This window comes from Rhinopithecus bieti, unplaced genomic scaffold (genome assembly GCF_001698545.2).
Source record: "Rhinopithecus bieti isolate Rb0 unplaced genomic scaffold, ASM169854v2 scaffold_56975, whole genome shotgun sequence".
NCBI lineage: Eukaryota > Metazoa > Chordata > Mammalia > Primates > Cercopithecidae > Rhinopithecus > Rhinopithecus bieti.
The window spans coordinates 931,458-958,132 of record NW_016823127.1 but is presented as its reverse complement, the minus strand read 5'-3'; the positions used below and the strand labels follow the sequence as shown (position 1 = coordinate 958,132).

At 50.8% G+C, this 26,675-nt stretch overlaps 1 protein-coding gene across 5 annotated transcripts in view; it reads right to left on the bottom strand.

The window, feature by feature from the left end:
• PLA2G6 (phospholipase A2 group VI) overlaps positions 1-26,675 on the bottom strand; it is a 71,859-nt gene that overhangs the window by 14,647 nt on the left and 30,537 nt on the right. For 3 of the 5 annotated variants that reach the window (XM_017861323.1, XM_017861324.1, XM_017861326.1), the window contains exons 3-10: positions 18,519-18,734; positions 16,115-16,298; positions 13,322-13,509; positions 8,417-8,513; positions 6,599-6,781; positions 3,247-3,355; positions 2,077-2,238; positions 142-220 (exon numbers count right to left, since the gene is read on the bottom strand). In XM_017861323.1, coding sequence (XP_017716812.1) covers positions 142-220; positions 2,077-2,238; positions 3,247-3,355; positions 6,599-6,781; positions 8,417-8,513; positions 13,322-13,509; positions 16,115-16,298; positions 18,519-18,734 — 1,218 coding nt within the window. The remainder of the gene's footprint in view (positions 1-141; positions 221-2,076; positions 2,239-3,246; positions 3,356-6,598; positions 6,782-8,416; positions 8,514-13,321; positions 13,510-16,114; positions 16,299-18,518; positions 18,735-26,675) is intronic. The other 2 variants (XM_017861327.1, XM_017861328.1) reach the window with 1 other exon arrangement.

Here is a 26,675-nt window from a genome sequence, read left to right as displayed (position 1 = left end):
GAACTAGACGACTAGGAGCAGAGCCATCTCGCCGGCTGTGGGGGTGCAGAGTAAAAAGCCTTGAACCCACGACAGCGGGTGGGTGAGGGATAGGAAAGCGCACACATTCCCCTTTCTGCCCCTGACTCTCAATCCACTTACGTCCGCTTCTCGTCCCTCATGGAGCCCAGGATGAACGCTGGCTTCCGGGCCCGCGAGATGTGCATGAGATCCTGCAGTTCTGTGAGGCAGAGCACGGCATGCTGTGGACAGGTGGGTCCCCAAGCCCTGCCACCCCAGGGTCCCTAGATCAAACCTGGGCTGTGCCTGACCATGGCCACGCCCTCACCCCACTCCCCGGTCATCTGTTCCTTCCCCCCAGGAAGGACTCTGTCCCAGGAGAAAGCTGAGCCAGAGGCCACAGGAGAGAAACGGGCTGGAGTGCAAAAGGGGACCCACTGCTCTGAGAAGGGCTCCCCACCTTGCCCAGCCAGCTCCCAGGTTCCCCTCAATCTCTTCCTCTTGAAACCCTGAGGCATGAATACCCTTGCGTGTCCTCTTCAGACAAAGTGCTGCTTCTTGCATCAGAGCCGATGCTGCTGATAACCACCTGGGGCCTAAGAATTCTTATTCCCTATTGACAGGTGAGGCTCTAAGAGGGTCTGTGATTCGCCCAAGGTCATTTAGTCAAAAGGCCGAGTCAGGACGTTCCTCGGGGTTTAAGTTCATGGATGAAGGGAGACATCCCTTGTCCTGATTCCCAGGTCTGGAAATCCCAGTGGCCTCCGGGATCAGGCCCACCATCCACTCTGTCCACGTCTTCCTTTGTGACCAAGGCCTGCCCCATGTCCACCCAATTGACTAGCTGCCCCTCCTGACAAGCAGCCCAGGCCCTCCTGACAAGCAGCCCAGTCCCTGGGTGCCTGGCGCAGCAGCCTGTGTGACCCCAACTCTGACAGCCCCCCACCACTGCGCAGAGTCTAGAAGCAGCAAAGCAGAACCGATGGCTGCAAAGCGGTGTCTCCCCCTTCCCAGGGCACATGGCTGCAGAGTGAACAAGGGAAGCAGGAGAGTGGCCGAGAGAGGCCGTGGACAGAGCACCAGGGACGGGGTGCAGGGGAAGGGGCGTGTGGTGTGTGTACAGCTGGGAAGGACAAGTTAGGGAATGACAGCTAGAGCTAATGTCGCATGGCTAGGCTCGGCAGCCTCTCCGGGCCCAGGGCGTTACCCATCTGACGCCGCACCCCAGGCCCACCATCCAGCCTGGCTTGGGTGACTGCCTGCAAAATTGAGAGACAAAGATGGGAGGTGGAGGGAGGAGTTCCTGGGAGGGGAGAGAGAGGTGGAGCCAGAAGGACTGGGGGCTGTGGTCACGGTGCCTCTCCAGAGCTCCAGACTTGGTCGGGCTACCCTGGCTGGAGGTGCTGCCGCCTCCACAGTTAAAAGTCTGGCTTGCCAAGGACTGGCTCCTGGCTGCCCTCTTTTCAGGGGACCCCACTCCCAAACCATCGAGGTCCCTGGGTGGGCCAGCCCACAGAAAGCCCAGAGAAGGATCCCGACTAGTCTGGGGGTACCTCCCTGGGCACCAAGGATGTACTGGGGCAGATGCTGGCTGCCTGGCCACATTCAATTTCTGAAAGTCACCATGGGGCCAGGAAGGGGGTACACAGGTCTCAGGCCCAACTGAGAGTCAAACAGTGTGATAGAGGTCAAGCCAGAGTGACAGAGGAGAAGCCAGAGGGCCTGGGCCCCCAGTCCCCTGACAGCACTCCTCGCTGCCCACCCTGAGCACCCTGGGGACAGGAGGGCAATGAGAGCAGCGACTTTATGGGTGCCACTGGAAATGCCCAGGTCTGAGACTGTGTTCAGGGCACATCATCTCAGGGGCAACAGAGGGTGGGACATCAGCCAGGGATGCCCCAGGCCTCCGGGATCTGTGGGTTGCTGGCTGCCTGGAGGCTAACAACTCTGGCTCCATCCTCCCCTGCTCCCTTCAGTGACTTCCATCCTGGGGATCCTGTTGCTTTGGTGGGGCCTGCTCTGATCCAGGGGACTGGGAACCAGCTGGAGAAGAGGGAGTTGGGAGGCAAGGCCTACCTAGGTTGTTTAGGCTGATCGGTGGGGGCTGAGCTCTTTCCAGGGAGAAGGGGTGATGTGGCGCTGCAGAGCCCTGCTCCGCGGGAACCCCGTGGATGGGTGGGAAGCAGTATTCGGCCCCCACGGTTCTCAGCAGAGTCAAGATCGCCTTCCTGGTGTCAACTTGTCATGGTTTGGGGAAGGGGAGACCGCACAGGATCAGAAATGATGTCAACATGCAAAGGAGAGGCCCCTCGTTTCCACACTCTGTCCCGTCCCAGCTACCAGGCCCTGGGCACGTGGGCTGCTCCAGAGGCCTCAGCCCACCCTGACAGGGAGTGCTGCTCCCAGGCTGGTACATCCCAAGCAGCTTCCTAAGGTCAGGGAAGGAGGACATGGGAGAAGGAGGTCACTGTCACCCTGCCTGATGACTGTGGGAACTCCTTCTTTCCTTGTACTCCAGCTGAGAAAGCAGGATTCCCACAGCCACTTTCAGTGATTCTCAAAAATGCTAAGTGGATAGTTCAGGGTTCCAAAGGGACTAATGAGCCAGCTAGTGGGCACCTACTCCATTTGATGGATGGGATTGCTGAAAAGGAGGCCACAGATGCGGTGCATGCAGACACACACGTGTGCACTGGCACACACACACTGGTGCCATCAGTGACCCCCACAGCTCCTGAAACCCTCCAGAGCAGGCTCCAGGCCTCTGGTGAGGAGGATCTGCTCTGTCCAGCTCAGAAGCTAAGGCTCACTGGGCGAGCGTGCAGCACGTGGCCATGCGCTCCTGTCCACACAGGCATGCCCAGTGCTCATGCAGTATAGTGCATGCACCCTATGGTCATTCTAGCCAGTGGTTCCATCAGTGAATTCCCCAACAGTAGGGGAAGAGGGCTGCTGCTGGCTCTCCTGTCCCCACCCCTGCTGGGAGTCTTAGCACCTGGGGTGGGAGCGGGGCTGCATGGAGGAGGATGCTGGTATGGCAAGACCCTTGGTGGGCCTGCATCTACTGCTCAGGGCCCTTGCGCTTGGGTAAGGTAGCCCCCTCTCAGAGTAACAGGTGCTCCTGGCAGCTCTGAGCAGGGCAGGTCAGCACAGGATGCTGGTGCCTGATGACTGGGATTTCCCTCCTCAGTCCCTGTATCCACCCAACCCTCGCCCCACTCCGGCCCCAGAGTGCAGAACACATACGTCTGCTGATCTTGGAGGCTAGGAATGTAGGAGTCTCCCCGAAGTCATTTGGGGTGTCCACTTCTGCTCCAAACACAATGAGGGCCTTGATCATCTCCACGTTGTCTTTCTGTCAGGGATGAGAGAGGGTAAAACGTGTAACTGCTCAGGGAAGTGAAGAGCAAAGGGACCCTTGGCTGCCTGCCCCAACCTGTCAACTCACCCAGCAGGCCTCTCCTCAGCACAGGGAGACACTGGAACCCTCCTCACCCCTACCCCAGTCAATCTGGGAGTCCAAAGTCTGCCATTTGATGGCTGGGGCCCTGACAAACAGGTTTAAAAGCACCCACAGGGGAGGGTGTAAGAACCCAGGCAGAAACTAGGGGTGACTCGCCCCTGCTCTGCCAGCTCCGCTTCCAAGGAAGCAGTGCATCTGTGACCCGGACCCAGGAGCCATGGGGACACAGTAGGTCAGCTGCTGATGGCTTTCAGGAGTAGCAAGGAGAGGGTGGGTGAAGGCAGGGAAGGTCATCTTGCTCACCCAGTCCAGGGTGTCATCCCTGAGGGGTGACCGAGCACACGTGCCCCTGATGACAGCCTTCGGGGGAGTGCCCCTGTGAAGGGCATCACACATTTCCACACCTGGAGGCCAGGCAGGGGCGCAGCTTGGCATGGTTTCACAGGACACACTGGCCACCTGGAACTCTGGGCTCTGGTCTTGTCACCTCCCTCTTCTTAGGACGTGATTTCCCTGCCTAGAAGATGAAGCTGTGGGTCTAGAATGGTGTTTTCCAAACAGTTCTTCTATTAGAATGTTCTATTGGGACTTCTATGGCTATAGATAGGTGTGTGTTTTCAGCATTAACTGTGAGTTGTTGTTGTTACCTTTTTTTTTTTTTTTTTGAGACGGAGTCTCATTCTCACCCAGGCCGAAGTGCAGTGGTGTGATCTCAGCTCACTGCAACCTCTGCCTCCCAGGTTCAAGCAATTCTCCTGCCTCAGCCTCCCGAGTAGCTGGGATTACAGGCGCCCACCACTACGCCCAGCTAATTTTTTGTATTTTTAGTAGAGACGGGATTTCACCATGTTGGCCAGGCTGGTCTTGAACTCCTGACCTCATGATTCACCCACTTCGGCCTCCCAAAGTGCTGGGATTACAGGTGTGAGCCACCGCCCCCGACCTTGGTTACCTTTTACGGTTGGCACTGCATGGATGGATGGCCATTTATGGTAGTGATAAAACATTTCTCTCAAAATAAATTTAAGTCAGTTTAAAAGTAAGCCAGGGTGGGCGTGGTGACTCACGCCTGTAATCCCAGCAGTTTGTGAGGTGAGGCGGGTGGATCACCTGAGATTGGGAGTTCGAGACCAGCCTGACCAACATGGAAAAACCCTGTCTCTACTAAAAATACAAAATTAGCCAGGCGTGGTGGCGCACACCTGTAACCCCAGCTACTTGGGAAGCTGAGGCAGGAGAATTGCTGAACCCGCGAGGCAGAGGTTGCGGTAAGCCGAGATCACGCCATTGTATTCCAGCCTGGCAACGAGAGCGAAACTCTGTCTCTAAATAAATAAATAAATAAAAGTAAGCCAATTTGAAGAGGTGATTAAGTACATAATTGTAAAGGTGGTTGATGAATATGCCAAAAACTGTGAAGATAGTATGAAGATGACCAAAGTATATCAGCAGTTCTTAAAGTAAGACCTGGGGACCCCTGTGAAAGCATGATACCCCTTCAGAGGTCTCATGCCCAGCTAATTTTGTGTTTTTAGTAGAGATGGGGTTTCACCATGTTGGCCAGGCTGGTTTCAAACTCCTGGCCTCAGGTGATCTGCCCATCTCAGCCTCCCAAATTGCTGGGATTATAGGTGTACACGAGCCACTGCACCAGGCCAGTTATTTTTAAAGTTTTTTTTTAAATTTAATTTTAATTTTGTGGGTACACAGTAGGTGTAAATATTTATTATTATTTTTAAATGAATTAATATTTTGAAAATTTCAGTCTTTAAATTTCTAATATGGTAAATATAAAGAAAATCCAGATGATTAAAAAATCTTTGTGATCCTCTATAATTTTTGAGAGTATAAAGGGACCAAATAGGCCAAAAAACTTGAGAACTGCTGAACTAGATCATTCCAAGGGCCCACCCCATGCTAAAAAGCTCCAGTTTCAAAAATGAAAGTATTTATAGTTTCAGCCTTTTGGGCAACAACAACATCTCTTCCAAGTTTTGACCTTTGGTATAAAACAGGATGTCCCTGAATGTATCCTTAATCGACTTCTTTTAGAGTCCCACGGGTCTCTCATGTTCCGTCACTGAGACTCGGTAAACAGACTTATGTACATATCGTATTGCTATAGAATATGTGCACACAGTCGGGAGCAGTGGCTCATGCCTGTAATCCCAGCACTTTGGGGTGCCAAGGAGGGTGGATCATGAGGTCAGGAGTTTGAGACCAGCCTGGCCAACAGAGTGAAACCCTGTCTCTACTAAAAATACAAAAATTAGCTGGGCATGGTGGTGTGTGTCTGTAGTCCCAGCTACTCAGGAGGCTAAGGCAGGAGAATCACTTGAACCTGGGAAGCGGAGATTGTGGTGAGCCAAGATCGTGCCACTGCACTCCAGCCTGGGTGACAGTGTAAGGCTCTATCTCAGTAAAAAAGAATATGTGCACACACGTGTCTGTAACATAATAACGTCCTCCTCTGCTAGGTTTAATATGTTCATACTCTAGTTGTCTAACGAGACAGTAAGGGCTTTGAGGGCATGGAACTGTGTTCTATAATAAACCAACGAAGGTGCCTGGCACCTGCCACAGGCTGCTGGGCAGCAGACGCAGGCTTGGCCTGCCAGGATTTTACAGCCTCTCAGGGGAGATGAGAGCAATATGCGGACCAGTGAAGGGAAGCAGGATGCTCACTCGGGCCAGGTAGTGTGTGTGTCACTTAGATATTCTGTAGAGAGTGACCAAGTGTCCACCATAACTTTTCCACAACTCTTCCAGGTAAGTATTGACACCACCATTTTCCAGATGAGAAAAATCGAGGCTGACAGGTGACATGGCTTGCCCAGGGCCAGTCTGTGGCCAGAGCTGTCATTTTTCCCTCTCACGCCATGCAAGTGCCAAATGGGGGCACAGGTGGAAAAGGTACCAAAGCACACAGGATGTGACGTTATTTTGGGCTGAGAGGGGGACATGGAGGGCTTCCTGAGGGAGGAGTCAGGGTCTGAACTGAGCTGTGGGTGGGAAGATGATTTGGAGCAGCTGAGGACAGGCTGGAGACAATGGGGGAGGAGTGCTTCAGCCTGGACAGCCCTTCTGCATCCCCACTGGGGCCCCACAGGGCAGGACACGCGGTCCCGGGCTCACCGACATGGCCAGGTGCAGCGGGGTGTTGCCATGCTCTCCGCGGGCATCCGCGTTGGCCCCGTGGGTCAGCAGCACTATGGCGCAGTCGAAGCGGTTGCGCATCACCGCCACGTGCAGGGCTGTGTTCCCCGCGGAGCTGGTGCTGTTCACGTTGCAGCCCCGTTTCAGCAGCATGCGGGCCATCTGCGGGAGACGGTCAGGCCGAGTTAGCACAGGCACCTGGGGAGCTGCCGTACCCCGTGACACGTGGGCACTGCCACTTTCTCTCTGAGAGGCCTACAGGTACTGGGATGTTGGAAAGTACTAGCAATGGGACTCCAGGGGCAGGCCCCAGTTCTAGGGGGGGCCTAGACTGCCTCCCATACCATCAGCATCCCAAGACCAGGGACAAAAAGCCAAAGATGTGCTGACTGTTTTAAGAGGCTTCTGGTCCTTTCCTAGTGCCAACAGAACCCATCTCTCCTTGTAAAGGTTCCTGTGGGGCCTGTCCTGAAGCACCCCGCTCCCTGCATCCCTCCCTGGGACTCTGCAAAGGTATCACCTCTCACGGGGCCTTGGCAGTGCACATCCCTGGGAGAACCTTGGGACCAGGGAGGGGAGCCTGGCTTTGGAGTCACAGACCTAAGCCCAAAGCCCAGCTCCACTCATCCCAGTTGCCTGCACTTGGACGGGTCACTATAGCCATATGCATCTCAGGTTTCTCTTCTGTGAAGATGGGAATTCAAGTCCCCACCTCATAGCATGTGATGACAATGAGTGACCAAACCTATACGGAAGGGCCTGACTCGGTGTCCAGTTCCTGGAACGCAGAGGTACCCCCGAGACTGGCAGTGCTCTCCCTCCTGGCCCATCACATTGAGAAGTAGGCCATGAACTCTGGGCCATCCCGTGCCCTGTCGAGCTGTGCTTTCTGGTGATGAGACCAGAGGCCTCCATCCTCCCAGGAGGACAGAGCTTAGCTTAGGGGACGACCTCAGAGGAGATGCCCAGCCAGGCCGTGTGTGTGCAGCTAGACCCAGCACCACCACCACCATCATCACCATCGTGATGGTTCATGAGTGCCAACTTGACTGGATTGAAGGATGTAAAGTATTGATCCCAGGTGTGTCTGATGGTGCTGCCAACGGAGAGTCAGTGGCCCGGGAAAGGCAGACCTACCCTTAATCTGGGTGGGCACCATCTAATCAGCTGCCAGTGCAGCCAGAATATAAAGCAGGCAGAAAAATGGGAAAAGGCCAGACTGGCTTAGCCTCCCAGCCTACATCTTTCTCCCGTGCTGGATGCTGCCTGCCTTCGAACATTGGACTCCAAGTCCTTCAGCTTTGGGACTTGGACTGGCTTCCTTGCTCTTCAGCTTGCAGGTGGCCTATTGTAGGACCCTGTGATCATGTGAGTTAATGCTCCTTAATAAACCCCTCTTTAGATATATATATCTCCTATTAATTCTGGCCCTCTAGAGAACCCTAATAATACAATCATCATCACGCCACCTTCTATTTGGGAAGTACTTTACAATTTGCGCCGAGTTTTGTCACGCACTACCTCGCTGACTTCACCACCTCGCTGACTTCACCACATCTCCAAAGCAGAATTCATGGATGAGGAAACTGAGGCACAGGGTGGATACCACCGCCCAGCCAGAGAGCAGCAGAGCCCTGCCAGGATCCCAGCTCTTCATGGACTTCTCTGCCCGCAGACCCACAGCAAGGTCAGCCCCCAAGTGCTAGCCTCAGGGTCCTCTCGGGAACCTGCTTCCTGCGGGCCCTGAGGACCTGCAGGGCCTGGCCCCCTGCCCCACCCACCTCAGGCTCCACTCACCTCTGCGTTCTTGGCCCAGTGGAGGGGGCTGGCTCCGTAACGGGGGTCTTTGCTGTGGATCTGGCTGCTGTCCATGCTGATGATCATCTCTGCACACCTGGGGACACAGGGGACCCGGCTGGTGAGCAAAGGCTGGGGTCTGCATGGCGTGGAATGAAGCCAGGACTTGGAGCTTCATCTACTGCTTATAGAGAGCATCACTGCAAACCAAGCTTAGCAAACCCAACCAGCACACTTACCATGGTATGTTAAGGCTGTACTGAGCCCCTCAAGGCACAACTAACCTCCTCCTCCAGGAAGCCTTCCTGATGACTGCCACCGGCAATGATCACCCTCCCTGGTGCTGGCTTTAGAGTCACATGGGCTTGAAGTCAAGCCCCAGGAAGACCAGGCATTTCAGAGTTCAGTTCTGTGCCTGGCACACAGCCACCCTCCACCTCCTTACCACACTGTCAGTGAGCCACACAGTGACCTGCATGCTATAGGAAGCAGTATGACAGAGGGGGAAAGAGCACAATTGCTTTCTACTCAGTGCCTGAGGCAAGCAGTGTCCACCATAGATCTTAGCACTTCCAGCCTCAGAGCAGAGGCCCCAGGTTCACAAGCCTCATTAGGCCGGCCTGGCCCGAAGAAAGTGCTCCGTCATTTTATTATGGGTAGGAATCTCGGTTCACAAGTTCAGCTGTGCAAGGAGGAGACTTTACAATCTATCTGGCTGGGCGCAGTGGCTCACGCCTGTAATCCCAACACTTTGGGAGGCTGAGGCGGGCGGATCACCTGAGGTTGGGAGTATCAAAGGATGGAACACAGGGACTTGAATAGACGTTTGCAGACCCATGTACATAGCAGCATTCTTCACAACAGACAAAAGGTGGAAACAGCCCAGGCGTCTATCAGTGAAGGACTGAACGGATAAACAAAATAGTGCTCCGCCTTAAAAAGAAAGGAAATTCTGATACGTGCTACAACATGGATGAACCTTGAAGACATCATGCTAAGTGAAATAAGCCTGGCACAAAAGGACAAATACTGTATGATTTCACTGATATGAGGTTCTAGAACAGGCAAGTTCTGAGAGACAGACAGGATATGGGAGGTTATCAGGGGCTGTGGGGAGCAGAGAATAGGGAGTTATCAATGGTTACAGAGTTTCTGTTTGAGGTGATAAGAAAAGTTTTAGAAATAGGGGTGATGGTTGGACAACATTGTAAATGTGACTAAAACCACTGAAGTGTATACTTAAAAGTGGTTACAATGGGCCAGGTGTGGTGGTTCACGCCTGTAATCCCAGCACTTTGGAAGGCTGAGGTGGGTGGATCACCTGAGGTCGGGAGTTCGAGACCAGCCTGACCAACATGGAGAAACTCAGTCTCTACTAAAAAATACAAAATTAGCTGGGCATGGTGGTGCATGCCTGTAACCCCAGCTACTACTCGGGAGGCTGAGGCAGGAGAATCACTTGAACCCGGGAGGTGGAGGTTGTGGTGAGCCAAGATCACGCCATTGCACTCCAGCCTGAGCAACAAGAGTGAAATTCCGTCTCAAAAACAAAAAAACAAAAAACAAAAGTGGTTAAAATGGCAAATTTTATGTTATATATAATTTACCACAGTTGAAAAAACCAACATAATATATCAGAACCATTGTGTACTTTCAATAGGTGGATTGCATGGAATAGGAACTATATCTCAATCAAGCTTTTTTTAAAATTTTTAAATTTTAAATTTTTTTTTTTAGTGCAATTACCAGGACAGTCCACATGGGTTTAATTTCCAGGTCTGGCACTTACTGACTGCCTGACTCTGAGCAAGTTACTTAATCTCTCTAAGTCTTGGTTTCCTCATCTGTTTTTTGTTTGTTTGTTTGTTTGAGACAGGATTTCCCTTTGTCACCCAGGCTGGAGGGCAATGGCATGATCACAGCTCACTGTAGCCTCAACCCCTGGGCTCAAGCCCTCCTCCTGCCTCAGCCTCCCAAAGTGCTCAGTCCTCCCAAAGTGAGGCATGAGCCTCCACACTTGGCCCTCATCTTTAAAAGGGGAATAAAATACATCGGCTCTCTGGGCTGTAGTAAAATAGCCCACATGAAGGTTAAGCCGGTGGCTGGGACAGCGCTAGTGTTCAGCTGCTCTTCTCCATTATTAGAGGTGCCCAGCACAGGCCCAGGATTTATGCTGCCCAGCTCCCTACAGCCGTTATGCCAGGGCTTGGTGCTCAGCACTAGGCACGTGGAGTCAGGCGCAGCTTCTTTCCCTGGGCCTTCTGGAGCCCCCCAAGTCTTCACCCCAGTGGCCAGCTCCAGCTGGGGTCCATGGCTTGGCTCAAGTTCTGCTGCCCCCAAGCCTTCCCTGAACTCCAGCTGCCTGAGTGGCCATCTCTGAGCTCCTAGTGCAGAACCCTGGCATCCTCAGTCTCAGCCTCCATCTCACTGTCTGGGATTATCTGTTTCCCCTCCCCAGCAGGGGCTTAATAATCTGAGAAACGCAGGCACAAACCTAGCTTTATGGGAAAGGTCAGCTGCATTGAAAAATAGCAGAGGTGGCCAGACACGGTGGCTCATGCCTGTAATCCCAGCATGTTGGGAGGGCAAGGCGGGTGGAGCACCTGAGGTCAGGAACTCAAGACTAGCCTGGTCAACATGGTAAAACCCCATCTCTACTAAAAATACAAAAATTAGCTGGGCATGGTGGTACACACCTGTAATCCCAGCTCCTCGGGAGGCTGAGGCAGGAGAATTGGTTGAACCTGGGAGGCAGAGGTTGCAGTGAGCCAAGATCATGCCATTGCATTCCAGCCTGAGGTGACAGAGTGAAACTCTGTCTCAAAAAAAAAAAAACCAAAGAAAAGAAAAGAAAACAGCGAGGGGGCTCCTAGTCTGAGCCGTGAGGGAACCACTTGTCAGTAACACTGAGGCTGTGTGAATCTTGGAGTAGGGCTGTGCTGGCTGCCATGTGGATAAGGGATCTCCCTGCTCCACTCAAGGCTGGAGCCTCTTCGTCTTCTTTGCAAAGATTGTCTTATGTGATGGGGCGCTGGACCCACCCAGGATGGCCTGTGTGGCGACAGAGAGGGACCGGTGAGGGCTGAGGTTGTTTGAAGAGAGAGAAAACTGGTCAATTACAGCTCCTGCCCAGTACAGCTCAGGGTGGCTGGAGCCAAGCAAGAGTGGGGTCATGTGCCAGCCCTTTAGGTAGAGAAGAGCATCACCCGTCACCGGGTGTCCAATCAGGTCACAACCTGCAACTGGGGAACCTGATTTCGGGGCTGGGGGTGTTGGTATCTTCTCCGTTTGGTCAAGTATTTCTGAAAGTTTTAGCTCATTTTGGCTATGCTTGGGAGATTCAAGGAAAGGAGGGTTTGTCCAGGCTTGGTCCAGCCCTTAGAAGGGCTAGCAATGCCCCATGGGGGAGCAAGGTGGATGCAGCTCCCAGAGGAAGGAATAACCCGAGGACAGGCACGAGTGCCAGCCTCCCCGCCTGAGTGCTGCCCGCCCATGCCTTCTCACTGCTTGTCCGGCACTGCGCTGTGAGGTTCTGGGTGGCTGGGCTGTCTCCTGTCCTGGAGTGGCTTATTCATTTCGGTGAGGCCAGTGCTTTAGCACAGTGCCAGGATCTAAGGACTCACTGGCTCATTCATTCACTCTAGATATTGTTCCTTCTAGATAGTATTTTTTCTTTCTTTCTTTGCCTCCTGGGTTCAAGCAATTCTCCTGTCTCAGCCTCCCGAGTAGCTGGGACTACAGGCACATACCACCACACCCGGCTAATTTTTGTATTTTTAGTAGAGACAGGGTTTCACCATATTGGTCAGGCTGGTCTCAAACTCCTGACTTCAGGTGATTCACCCACCTCGGCCTCCCAAAGTGCTGGGATTACAGGTGCGAGCCACTGCGCCCAGCCTAGAGAGTATTTTGAGACTTGAGATATTCACCTCTTTTATCCTTTTTATCTCATCCCCCACCTTTTTGAAAATAATTTTCCTGAGACCACGATTTCCCAGGCTCCCAAAACGTGGGCCTGCACCTGCCTCCCAGTGGTGCCACCAGCCAGAAAGGAAAGAGGCATCTAGGTGGATGGGCCCTCGGCCACCTTACCAAGCATTTCCCAGGCTTTGAGCTGGGCACACAAGAAACCAAGGAGCACTGAAGCCATCAGGGGCTGTTCAGACCATACTGGGCTGGGTTAGAGGAGGGGCGAGCTGGGCCTTGGGGATGCATCAGACTCCAGAACTGGAGTATCACCTGGAGGGAAGCTGGAAACAGGAGACCCAAAGAGGGCTAAGATTGGTTGTCTCCAGTTTTGAACAGGTAGATTCACTCCTAGGAATTAAGGTGCATTACAGAAATTTATTTCTATTTTTATTTTTTTTTTGAGATGGAGTTTTGCTCTTATTGCCCAGGCTGGACTACAAGGGTGCGATCTCAGCTTACCGCAACCTCCGCCTCTCAGGTTCAACTGATTCTCCTGCCTCAGCCTCCCAAGTAGCTGGGATTACAGGCATGCGTCACCACGCCCGGCTAATTTTGTATTTTTGGTAGAGATGGGGTTTATTCATGTTGGTCAGGCTGGTCTCGAACTCCCGACCTCAGGTGATCCGCCCGCCTCAGCCTCCCAAAGTGTTGGGATTACAGGCGTGAGCCACTGCGCCCAGCCAGTAAAATTGTAAAGTCTCCTCCTTGCACAGCTGAACTTGTGAACCAAGATTCCTATCCATAATAAAATGACGGAGCACTTTCTTCGGGCCAGGCTGGCCTAATGAGGCTTGTGGCTTGTGAACCTGGGGCCTCTGCTGTGAGGTTAGAGATGCTAAGATCTATGGTGGACACTGCTTGCCTCAGGCATGTGACAGGTGATAGCAGAGCTGGAGCCCAGCAGGTCAGCAGATGCGGTGGGGAGGGAGGTCTTACCCTTTCTGAGAGAACTTCATGGCCGAGTGGATGGGGTAGCCATTGGGGCCCATGATGTTGCACCGAGCATTGCACAGCAGCAGCACGCGGACCATCTCCTGCTTCCCCAGCTGGCAAGCCAGGTGCAGCGGGGTCAGCCCTTGGTTATTCACCTGGTTCAGGCCAGCCACTGCATTCTTTCCAAGGAGCTGATGAAATAGGAAGGGAAGTTTGACTCCATAGGATGCTAATAAGAACATAAAGAGGTCGGGCGCAGTGGCTCACGCCTGTAATCCTAGCACTTTGGGAGGCCAAGGTGGGTGGATCACCCGAGGTCAAGAGTTTGAGACCAGTCTGGCCAACATGGTGAAATGTCATCTCTACTAAAAATACGAAAAGTAACTGGGCGTGGTGGCAGGCACCTGTAATCCCAGTTACTTGAGAGGCTGAGGCAGGAGAATTGCTTGAACCCAGGAGGCAGATGTTGCAGTGAGCTGAGATTGCACCATTGTACTCCAGCCTGGGAAGCACGGCAAAAACTGCGTCTCAAAAAAAAAAGAAAAGTAAAGAGAAGCACAAGGAAAGCCAAGTGCCTTCCCTCCCATAGGAAGGAAGGGGTGACCTGGCACGACTATGGCTCACATGTAACGTTTCTGAGTCAAGGAACTTAAAAGGTGGCCGTATCTCAGGATGGGCACTGGGGGTCCAGGCAGGAGTGATTCTTGCTTTTCATTCTGTCCTGATTGATGTTTTTCTACACACAGGTACTATGTTTCCAATGAAAGAACGGCAGTATTAAGAGAACTAGGGGCCAGGCGCAGTGGCTCAAACCTGTAATCCCAACACGTTGGGAGGCGAGAGGATCACCTGAGACCAGGAGTTTGATACCAGCCTGGGCAACATAGGGAGACCCATCTCTATCAAAAAATTTTTTAAAATTAGCCTGTGTGGTGGCACGAGCCTGTAGTTCCAGCTGCTCAGGAGGTTGAGGTGGGAGGATCACCTGAGCCTAGAAGGTGGAGGCTGCAGTGAGCCATGATCGCACCACTCTACTCCAGCCTGGGCGACAGAGCTAGATAGACCCTGTCTCAACAAAAAGAAAGCACTAGGAGGGTTTTACTCTCTTTTAGCTGAATGCTGTCCCCATGAGGTTCATTACAACCACAGTGCACCTATGTGACACCAGGGTCACCTCACAGCAGTCCCACTGGGCCTGGAGGCAGGCCAGAGACACAGCAGGGAGAGCAAGGGGCTGGCATCGAGGCCAGTGAAAAATCAAGCCCCACCCTCTCAGCTTTGTGGCCCTCCCTGAGCACGCTTCTTCACAACACTGAACCTCACTTTCTTCGGAGAGGAAAGGGGAATAATGACCTCCACCCCATAAGTGTATTCTCAGAATTAACTAGAACACATACTACACTCAGTTCAGGGTCAGGCACCAATCAGCACCCGATAAAGGACAGCTGCAGTCGTGCATGACCACTGAGAAGCGGGTGTGCGCGCCCCCGCGTGGAGGCAGGCTCTGTGCGGCACCATGCTGGTTGTGCAGAGGATTGTCAGCGAAAGTGGAGTTCAACTGTGGGTAGAGAATTCCCTTCCCTGAGAGCACGAAGCATTAAGATATGGAATCCACATTTTCTGGGCCGGGCGCGGTGGCTCACATCAGTAATCCTGGCATTTTGGGAGGCCGAGGCAGGTGGATCACTTGAGGCCAGGAGTTGGAGACCAGCCTGGGCAACAGGGCAAAACCCCGTCTCTACTAAAAATACGGAAATTACTCAGGCTTGGTGGCACATGCCTGTAAACCCAGCTACTCAGGAAGCTGAGGCACGAGCATCACCTGAACCCAGGAGGCAGAGGTTGCAGTGAGCCGAGATCGCACCACTGAGCTCCAGCCTAGGCGACAGAGGGAGACTCTGTCTTAAAAAAAAAACAAAGAATCCACATTTTCTGGAATAACGTGGTTGCATTCTGATGCCAAGGCAGTGAGAACATGATCTTTAGAAGAATTTTCTAATTCTAGACAATAAAACATATCCAACATCCTGTCTTTTCTGTTCAATCTAATACATGAAATAGCTATTTAATAATATCACCCCATCAGCTTGCCCACAATTAAAAAATCACATCTTTTGCCCAGGTAATCAAAAACGTTAACAGGAAGGCCTCTGGCATAAATGCCTACAGGAACTGGAGAGAGTTCAGTTTGCTTGGTTTGAATTGCTGTAAAACAGGGGTGTCCAATATTTTGGCCTCCCTGGGCCACATTGGAAGAATTGTCTTGGATCACACATAAAATACATGACTGCTAACGACAGCTGATCTAAAAAAAAGGTCCGTGCATGAATCTCATAATGTTTTAAGAAAGTTTATGCATTTGTGTTGGGCCACATTCAAAGCTGTCCTGAGCTGCATGCAGCCTGCAGGGCCACATGTTGGACAAGCTTGCAAAAGGTTAAGCCTAGGTCCCGCTGGCCCACGAGCCCCTCCAGGCAGATATCTGGCTCACAGTCTGTGCTCAGGAAAAGTGGAACTGAACTGACTGACTGGAACCGGGCCTTGGGTTTATTTTGCTGGGTTGGAGGTCGTCCCCAGGGTTATCAAGCAAAGAGACCGAGGACGGTGGCTCCTGGAAAAGGGGTGGGAGGGAAGAGCCAGGGAGGGGTCTGCACCCTCCATGAAGGAGCTCAGGCCTCAAGGACCAACAGGGGACAGTAAGAGGCCCAAGAGTGACACCCGAGCCCAGGGGCCCAAAGGGAACTGTGGACACCGGGAGGTATCAGTACCAGTCACCTTGCCCCTCCCTCTACTCACCTGTAGCACCTGGGAATTGTCACCCTGGACAGCATAATGGAAGACAGTCTCTCCCTTGTTGTCAGTGACATCCATCTGAGCGTGGCAGTACTGCACCAGCTCCACCAGGATCTCCCCATCACCCTTGCGGCAGGCCAGGTGCAGGGGTGTGCAGCCCTCCTCATTCTCAGTGCAGTTGGCACAGCTGCAGGGAAGGGCCAGGGTGAGCAGAGGTGAGCAGGTGTGGCACAAGGCGGCAGGGGAACCTAAGTCGGAAACTCAAGACATTCTGGTTTATTTGAGCTCAAAAGCATTCCCACCACTCAGCTAGTTGGGCTGATTTGAATGTATTTATATCCGATGTGACCTGTATCAGGTTCTTGTTCAGTTTGCTCACTTGTACAAGAGATGGACCCCAAGGCCACACCAGCAGGAAGTGGGCAGGGTGGTGGCACAGGAAAGGGTCGCAGATGCGGATATCTCACTAGCCTCAGGCAATTCACTTAACCTTCCTTGGCGTCAATATCCTTATCTATACAACCTGCTGTGCCTGCCCCAGGAAATGGACAGAGCAGTGGTGAGATGAGACACGGTGCTGTCCAAGAGCACGCCTGGAAACTAAAGTGCAGTGAGGGTTTTTGTTTTGTTTTGATTTTTAAGATGGAGTTTCGTTCTTGTTGCCCAGGTTGGAGTGCAGTGACGCAATCTCGGCTTACTGCAACCTCCGCCTCCCGGGTTCAAGCGTCAGCCTCTCGAGTAGCTGGGATTACAAGCATGCGCCACCACACCTGGCTAATTTTTTGTATTTTTAGTAGAGACAAGGTTTCACCATGTTGGCCAGGCTGGTCTCAAACTCCTGACCTCAAGTGATATGTCTGCCTCAGCCTCCAAAAGTACTGGGATTACAGGTATGAGCCAGCACACCCGGCCAGCAGTGAGGTTTTGAGTTCTGGGCCTGGGAGCTTAACTGAGCCATCTGGGGTAGAGACTCAGAGGAGGTGTGGCTACCTCTGTACAAGATGGCCAACTGGTATCCTGTGCTAGTGTGGGCACAGTACCCTCACCAGGGGCAACCGCTGCTCCATCTGCTGGCTGAATGGATTCATAAAAGGAGGGCTTCAGCTTACAGAAGAGCAGCCTGGAAGCAGACACCAGGGATCCAAGCTCCTCTTTCACCACCTCTGGCTGAGTGACCTGCACAAGTCCTGTTAGCTCTCTCTAGAATGACAATATGTGGGCCGGGCATGGTGGCTCATGCCTGTAATCCCAGCACTTTGGGAGGCTGAGGAGGGCAGATCACCTGAGGTCAGGAGTTCGAGACCAATCTGGCCAACATGGTGAAACACTGTCTCTACTAAAAATACAAAAATTACCTGGGCATGATGGCACACGCCTGTACTCCCAGCTACTTGAGAGGCTGAGGCAGGAGAATCGCCTGAACCCAGGAGGCAGAGGTTGCAGTGAGCCGAGATCACACCACTGCACTCCAGCCTGGGTGACAGACTAAGACTCTGTCTCAAAAAACAATAAAATAAAATAAAATGATGATACCTTGTTGGGGTTGGGAAAATTCAATTTCACAGTGGGTAGAAATCAGCTCCGACAGGCCTGGCACCTGGTGAGCACTCCGGACTCAGAAAAACATTACATTGTCCTTCTTACATTTTAATCTGGTAGCAATGCAGCACCTTTTTTTTTTTTTTTCTTTTTTCCTGGAGACAAGGTCTCATTCTGTCGCCCAGGCTGAAGTGCAGTGGTACAATCATAGCTCACTGTAACCTCTAACTCCTGGGCTCAAGTAATCCTCCTGCCTCAGCATCCCAAGTGGCTAGGACTACAGACACATGCCACCACACACAGGTAATCTTTTAATTTAATTTAATTTTATTTTATTTTTTTTTTTGAGGCGGAGTCTCGCTCTGTCGCCCGGACTGGAGTGCAGTGGCCAGATCTCAGCTCACTGCAAGCTCCGCCTCCCGGGTTTACGCCATTCTCCTGCCTCAGCCTCCTGAGTAGCTGGGACTACAGGCGCCCGCCACCTCGCCCGGCTAGTTTTGTATTTTAGTAGAGACGGGGTTTCACCGTGTTAGCCAGGATGGTCTCGATCTCCTGACCTCGTGATCCGCCCGTCTCGGCCTCCCAAAGTGCTGGGATTACAGCCTTGAGCCACCGCGCCCGGCCAATCTTTTAATTTTTTCGTAGAGACAAGGTCTTGCTATTTTGCCAGGCTAGTCTTGAACTCCTAGCCTCAAATGATCCTCCCTCCTCAGCCTCCCAAAGTGCTGGGACTGCATTAGTGAGCAACCATGCCAGGCCCTGCTCCTTTTTAAGTCAAACTATGGAGGGGAACGGAGGCCTGCGGCCCCCACTGCCCACACAAGCAGGTACACACACATTGTCCAAATGGTCTTGTTCCCTTGCTCACCTGATGACACGGCTGTGATGGAAGCACTCGCGGATCCCCAGCTCCACGGCCAGGTGGGCCACTGACCAGCTGGGGTGATTACGGATGAGGTCGGTCAGGTGCTGCAGGACCTCAGTGTGCAGGACTTGGGGGGAGCTCTCATAGAAGGGTAGCAGCTGCGAAGAATACTGCTGGAAATTCACCAGGGCGTCAGCCTCCAACTCCAGCTGGAAGAGTCTATAGAGCCAGGACAGAGGAGCAAGACCCAGAAATGAGCCAGGCGGGACCCTCGGCCCACATCCCTGCTGGAATCAGAAGGTCCCCAGACTGCAGCCTGGCCTGTCCCAGCCTGACTCCCCTCCCAAGCAAACACACACACGCACACACACATCTATACACACGTAAATGACATAATGGCATTTAGGTTAGACTTTGTTTTTTAGAGACAAGGTCTTGCTCTGTAACCCAGGCTGGGGTGCGGTGGTGTGATCATGACTCACTGCATTTTGGAAGTCCTAGGCTGAAGGGATCCTCCTACCTTAGCTCTTGAATAGCTGGGATTACAGGCATGCACCACCATGCCCAGCTAATTTTTTTTTTTTTTTCTTGGAGACAGAGTCTCGTTTTGTCACCTGGGCTGGAGTGCAGTGTTGTAATCTCAGCTCACTGAGACCTTCACCTCCCGGGTGAAGCAATTCTCCTACTTCAGCCTTCAGCGTAGCTGGGATTAAAGGCACGTGCCGCCACACCTGGCTAATTTTTCGTATTTTTAGAAGAGACAGGGTCTTGTCATGTTGGCCAGGCTGATCTTAAACTCCTGGCCTCAGGTGACCTGTCTGCCTGGGCCCCCCAAAGTGCTGGGATTATAGGCATGAGACACTGCGCCCGGCCAGCTTTGTTCATTTTTAAGCATTGGGGTTGAGTCCAAGTTTTGCTACTAAGGTGCTGTGTGATCTTGGGAAATCCTTTTCCCTCTCCAAGCCCCATTTGAAATATGAGACTAACTGTACCTGTCCTACCTACCTCCCAGAGGTGCTGGAGGACAGATGAAAAAGCACTATAAAAGCACTTTGAAAACCAAAACCATTACATGTCAGTGATGGTTACTTAAAGTTCTGACCAGGGCTTTTAACATACCAGAAGGTTTTGTCTTGCATACCACTACAGGCGCAGCAGCCGGCCAGAGTCTAGTAGAGGCAGTTCCCAGAGAGTGTTGGCTCATGGGACCAGTCTGTTGTTCCACAGAGAGTGCGTCAATTAACAATTAACTACTGAGCATATGATCTGTGCCAAATGGAGGAGTCAATTAATGAACAATTGCATAAAATGCTCTGCCCTCCGGAAGCCTGTTTTTTTTTTTTTTTTTGAGATGGAGTCTCATTCTGTTGCCCAGGCTGGAGTACAGTAGTGCGATCTTGGCTCACTGCAAGCTCTGCCTCCCGGGTTCATGTCATTCTCCTGCCTCACCCTCCCGAGTAGCTGGGACTACAGGCGCCCGCCACCACGTCCAGCTACTTTTTTTTTTTCTACTTTTTAGTAGAGACGGGGTTTCACTGTGTTAGCCAGGATGGTCTTGATCTCCTGACCTCGTGATCTGCCCACCTCGGCCTCCCAAAGTGCTGGGATACAGGCATGAGCCACCGTGCCCGGCTGCCTATTTTTGTTTGTTTGTTTGTTTTTTGAGACACAGTCTCACTTTGTCACCCAGGCTGGAGTGCAGTGGCGTGATCTCAGCTCACTGCAACGTCTGCCCCCACAGGGTTCAAGCAATTCTCCTGCAATTCTCCTGCCTCAGCCTCCCTAGTAGCTGGGATTACAGGTGTGTGCCACCACACCCAGCTAATTTTTGTATTTTTAGTAGGGACAGGGTTTTGCCATGTTGGCCAGGCTGGTCTCGAACTCCTGACCTCAAGTGATCCACCCACCTCGGTCTCCCAAAGTGCTGGAATTACAGGCGTGAGCCACCACGCTTGGCCCGAGCCTATGTTATTATGGGGGAGATCAACAAAATGACTTAAGTAAAAACATAAAATAAGGAAGTACATTAAATAAACTATAAGGTACTCAGTGTTAGAGAAACAACAAAAACCACAACTAAGGTAGGGGAAGGAGGAGGCGGAAGGAAGCCATTCCTCATTGCCCTTGGCTGGGTTTTCCCTTCATCTCACCAACCCCTCAACATCAGAGCACTCCACGTCAAGTGTTGCTGGTATGTCAGAGAATGACAACTGAAAACCGACCACTGGAATTAGTATCACGGAGACATGCACGACCTTGACAACAGTACTTTTAGTGGAATGGTGGGAACCAAGACCTGATTAAAGTGGGTTTAAGGACAGGATGTGAGAATCTGAAGACTGCAAAGACAGATATTTTTGAGGAGTTTTGCTGTGGAGAGGAGCAAATAAAGTGGGGAACGGGGAAAGTGTAATCAGGCATTTGAATGCTGATGGGAACGATGATTCTGTCTCAGAACTTCCACTTTCCATTAACGGCAGACTAGGGAATATGAAACAGACCACCTACTGAGGACAGCCAGAAATGCTGGACAAATTATTAAAAAAACATCTGCTGGCAGGCACTGTATACCTCAAAAGACACTGATGACTCACTAGGCTGGAAGGAATGATGGAAACTGAGGAACTGAGCGCAGTTTTCAGGTGGCTGTTACTGGAGAGGATGGGGGATGAGCAGCACCAGTAACAACCTCATGGGGCTCAGGACACAGGGACTGGAGCCCAGGGGTCTGCCAAGAGGAGAGCCCTGATGACATCTCTTACTTTGGGTTAGGGTCCTAAAGAACTACTTAGCCTAGGAATAAGGGTGAGCCATACACAGACACGTCTCACAGGGACCACAGTTCAGCCTCAAGTAATTTCAGTTCCAGAAACTAGACTGAGGTTATCCTAGTTGCAAGTGTTCCCAGGTACCTGGGAGAAGCAAAAATAAATTCATTCTTTATAAGGAAACATCAAACTAGGCTCCAGATTATTTCTTTTTTTCTTTGAGACTTCAGCTCTGTTGCCCAGGCTGGAGTGCAGTGGTATGATCTCTGGTCACTGCAACTTCTGCCTCCTGGTTCAAGCGATTCTCCTGCCTCAGCCTCCAGAGTAGCTGGGATTACAGGAACCTGCCACCATGCTGGGCTAATTTTTTGCATTTTTAGTAGAGACGGGGTTTCATCGTGTTAGCCAGGATGGTCTTGATCTCCTGATCTCATGATCCGCCCACCTTAGCCTCCCAAAGTGCTGGGATTACAGGCATGAGCCACTGCGCCCGGCCACTCCAGATTATTTCTACAAGCATACTTGCAAATACAATGACCAGCACATAATCAAAACTCACCAGGCCACCAGGCATATGTGGAGATAAGACATGAAAAAAAACCAACAGAAACAATATACAAAAGAAACATATCTGTAAGTGAGGGGGCTGTAAATATTTAAGTTATCCAAAATAGACTTTAAAGTAACTGGGATAACATTCGAGAGGTTAAAAAAGGAAATTTAGAATTTTGGCAAAGACCTTTGAATGATCAAAAAAGGATCAAATGGAAATTACAGAATTAAAAAATATAATCAGGAAAGAGTAAACAGAATAAAGCAAGGAGAGACAAAAGAATAGAAAATATAGTAAAGTAGATAAGAGACACAGACTAATAAAAGATCCAGCATACATATGTAAGTGGAGGATCAGAGGCAGAGTAGAAAAAGGATCAAATGGAAGTCACATTTGAAGAGTTGATGTCTGCAAACTTTCCAAAACTGAATTTTTATTTTTTATTTTTATTTTTTTTTTGAGACAGAGTCTCGCTCTGTCGCCCACGCTGGAGTGCAGTGGCACCATCTCGGCTCACTGCAAGCTCCCCCTCCTGGGTTCACGCCATTCTCCTGCCTCAGCCTCCCGAGTAGCTGGGACTACGGGCGCCTGCCACCACGCCTGGCTAATTTTTTTTGTATTTTTAGTAGAGACGGGGTTTCACCATATTAGCCAGGATGGTCTCAATCTCCTGACCTTGTGATCCGCCCCCCTCGGCCTCCCAAAGTGCTGTGATGACAGGCATGAGCCACCTCATCCGGCCTTTTTTTTTTTTTTTTTTTTTTTGTGAGAGGGACTCTCGCTCTGTCGCCCAGGCTGGAGTGAGTGTAGTGGCATGATCTCGGCTCACTGGAAGCTCCACCTCGCTGGTTCATGCTATTCTCCTGCCTCAGCCTCCCAAGTATCTGGGACTACAGGCGCCTGCCACCACATGCAGCTAATTTTTTGTATTTTTAGTAGAGACAGGGTTTCACCGTGTTAGCCAGGATGGTCTCGATCTCCTGACTTCGTGATCCGCCCGCCTCAGCCTCCCAAAGTGCTGGGGATTACAGGCATGAGCCACTGTGGTCAGGCATAGTGGCTCATACCTGTAATCCCAGCACTTTGGGAGGCCGAGGTGGGTGGATCACCTGAGGTCAGGAATTCCAGACTAGCATGCAGTGAGCCGAGATCACCCCCCTTTACTCCAGCTTAGGCAAAAGAGTGAAACTCCGTCTCAAAATAAATAAATAAAATAAACAAAAAACATTATTCTGCTGACTTAACATACACTATAAGCCCTCCCTGACACCACTGCCAAAAAAAACACATAAAAAAAAACAAAACAAGAAAGCCCCAAAATCCACTCTTAGCACCTTGTGGGGGTTTTAAAACACGGCCCCCTAAATCATTGATATTCCTTGCACTGAGCAGTGGGAATTTGTATCTCTTTACCCTTTAATCTGGTGATGTAACTGCGTTACCAACAGAATACGGCAAAAGTGATGCTGTCCCAGCTTCCAGACCAATGCCTTAAGAGACTGGAAGTTTCTATTTCTCTTCTCTTGGGGCCCCGCCATCATGCCACAAGGAGGCTGCAGCAACCCATGGTGAGGACTCTTAATCCTGGGCCCTGAGCCCTGAATGAACTCCCAGCCAACAGCCAGCACCAACTTGCCAGCTGCGAGTTGCCTTAGATGGTGCCATATAAAGTAGAACTGAGGCTTTCCCACTGAGCTCTGCTCAAATTGTAGATTTATGGACTAAATAAATGATTACTGTTATAAGCTGTTCTGGAGTAGTTTGTTACATAGTAGTAACTGATAATGACACACATGTTGCACAATATGCATTGTATGTAACATAGCAATTGCTGATATATGTGCATATTATACCTGCTGAAAATAAAATACGAGGAGGAAATATTTAAAATAGCAGAAGAAAAAAAGTTATCTTCAAAGGGCAACCATTAGAATAACAGCTGGCTTCTCAACAATGGAAGCCAGAGATAATGGAATGACTTCCTCAGAGAGCTAAAACAAAATAAATGCTGGCCAGGCACGGTGGCTCATGCCTATAATCCCAGCACTTTGGGAGGCCAAGGCAGGCAAATCACTTGAGCTCAGGAGTTTGAGATCAGCCTTGGCAACATGGTGAAACCCCATCTCTACTAAAAATACAAAAATTAGTCAGGTGTAGGGGTGCATGGTTGTAGCCCCAGCTACTCAGGAGGCGGAGGGAGGAGAATCGCTTGAACCTGGGAGGCGGAGATCGTGCCACTGTACTCTAGCCTGGGCCACAGAGCGAGACTCTGTCTCTAAATAAATAAATAAATAAATAAATAAATAAATGCCAATGAGAATTCTGTACTTAGCACACAAAACAAAATGAAAACAAAAACAAAATCTTCAAGAACACCGTTAAAATTAAAACATTTCACTAGTCAAACAAAAAACCCAGAGACTTTGTCATTAGCAGACCTACATGAAAGGAAATACAAAAGCTTTTTCTTTCCTTTTTTCTTTTTGGAGACAAGGTCTCACTCCTGTCACCCAGGCTGGAGTGCAGTGGCACGATCACTGCTCACTGCAGCCTCAACCTCCCATGTTTAAGTAATCCTCCCGCCTCAGCCTCCCAAGTAGCTGGGACTACAGGCGTGCACCACCACACCCAGCTAACTTTTTGTATTTTCAGTAGAGACAGTGTTTTGCCATGTAGCCCAGGCTGGTCTGGAAATCCTGGGCTCAAGCGATCCTCCCGCCTTGGCTTCCCAAAGTGCTGGGATTACAGGCGTGAGCCATCGTGCTGGGCCAAAAGCTTTCTCTTCATGTGGAATGAACACGATCCTAGATGGATGCTCAAAGAGGCATGAAAGAATGAAGCCCCATGGCAAGTTAAATATGTGGGGGAATCTAAGTATTGATGGTATAGTGTCTTGTTAGGTTTAAAATAAAAACTAAATAAAACAACAGCACACGGCATTGAAGCCTAGAAGGGAATACATAGCTAAAGGGTTCTAAGACCACCTTATTGTTCTGGAAGATACTAATGGACCTTCAGTGGGCCAAAGATATATCTTGTAATCTCTAAGGTTCTGTCAAGATGTGCAAATGGTTTCAGACTTTGCCCCGCTTGCTGTTGTCTAAGTTTTGCTCCAGAAGAAGATATAATCTTGATTATGCTGAAAAGTAAGCAAACTTACTCTGTGTTCTAGGAGACCCTAACTCTATTTTCCAAGGCTATTTGCTGTATAAACATCCTTTGAAGGTAGCCTGAAATAACCCTTGGAAATAAAGGTAGTGCTATAAATACATGAGTTTGCCCCCCAAACCTCATGTTAAGTTTTGATCCCAATGTTAGAGGTGGAGGGCTAATGGGAGGTGTTTGGGCCATAGGGGTAGATCCCTCATGAATGAATTAATGCCCTCCCTGTGGGGTGGGGGTGAGTGAGTTTTCTCTGTTTGTTCCTATATGAACTGGTTGTTAAAAACAGCCTGGCACTTTTTTTTTTTCTTTGAGACAGAGTTTCGCTCTTGTCACCCAGGCTGCAGTGCAATCTTGGTTCCCTGCAACCTCCACCTCCCAGGTTTGAGCAATTCTCCTGCCTCAGCCTCCCGAGTAGCTGGGATCACAGGCATGCACCACCACGCCCAGCTAATTTTTTTGTATTTTTTTAGTAGACACAGGGTTTCTCCACGTTGGTCAGGCTGGTCTCAAACTCCCGACCTCAGTTGATCCACCCGCCTTGGCCTCCAAAAGTACTGGGATTACAGGCACGAGTCACAGTGCCCGGCCCGAGCCTGGCGCTTTTTAACAACAGTTAACAACTTCTTTTCTCTTCCTCACTTCCTTTCTTGCCACGTGACGCTGGTAAGATGCTGGCACCATGTTTCTTGTACGGCCTGAAGAGTCACGAGACAAATAAAACCTCTTTTCTTTTTTTTTTCTTTTTTTTTTTTTTGAGACGGAGTCTCACTCTGTCACCCAGGCTGGAGTGCAGTGGCGCAATCTCGGCTCACTGCAAGCTCCGAATCCTGGGTTCATGTCATTCTCCTGCCTCCGCCTCCCCACCAACTGGGACTACAGGTGCCCGCCACCATACCCGGCTAATATTTTTTTGTATTTTTAGTAGAGATAGTGTTTCACCATTTAGCCAGGATGGTCTTGATCTCCTGACCACATGATCCGCCCACCTTGGCCTCCCAAAGTGCTGGGGATTACAGGCGTGAGCCACCGTGCCCGGCCGGCCGAGACAAATAAAACCTCTTCTACGTATAAAACCTCTTCTAACTCAGACTTAGGTCTTCCTTTACAGCAACATTAAACAGACAAAAACAGGTAGTCAATGTCTCCACTAGCAGGATGTATAGAAACATGAGACTCTTGGAGAACGATCTCCCAACAGTTACTACTAAAAAGTGTATAACTTCCAAGCTAACACAGAGAAAAAACAGAATTGTATGAAAACACTCAATCACAAATTGCAAAAGCATTATGCTAAGTGAAAAGTCAGACTCATAAGACTACATGCTATATGATTAAAAGCAGCAGTGATGGAAAGCAGGAAGATGTCCTCCTGCAGGGAAAAAAAAAAAGGAAGCACATAGGTGTTTGCCCAAGGGTGGTGTGGGTGCCATGGACTACAAAGGAGCATAAAGGAAATTTGGGGAATAACAGAAATGCCTCATATCTTGATTGTGGTGGTGGTTACATGGGGGTGTTCTGTTATCAAAATCCATCAAATGAAGGTGGAGGTAAAGCAAGATGGCCAAATAGGGCCAGGCACGGTGGCTCACGCCTGTAATCCCAGCACTTTGGGAGGCCAAGGTGGGTGGATCACCTGAGGTCAGGAGTTTGAGACCAGCCTGGCCAACATGGCGA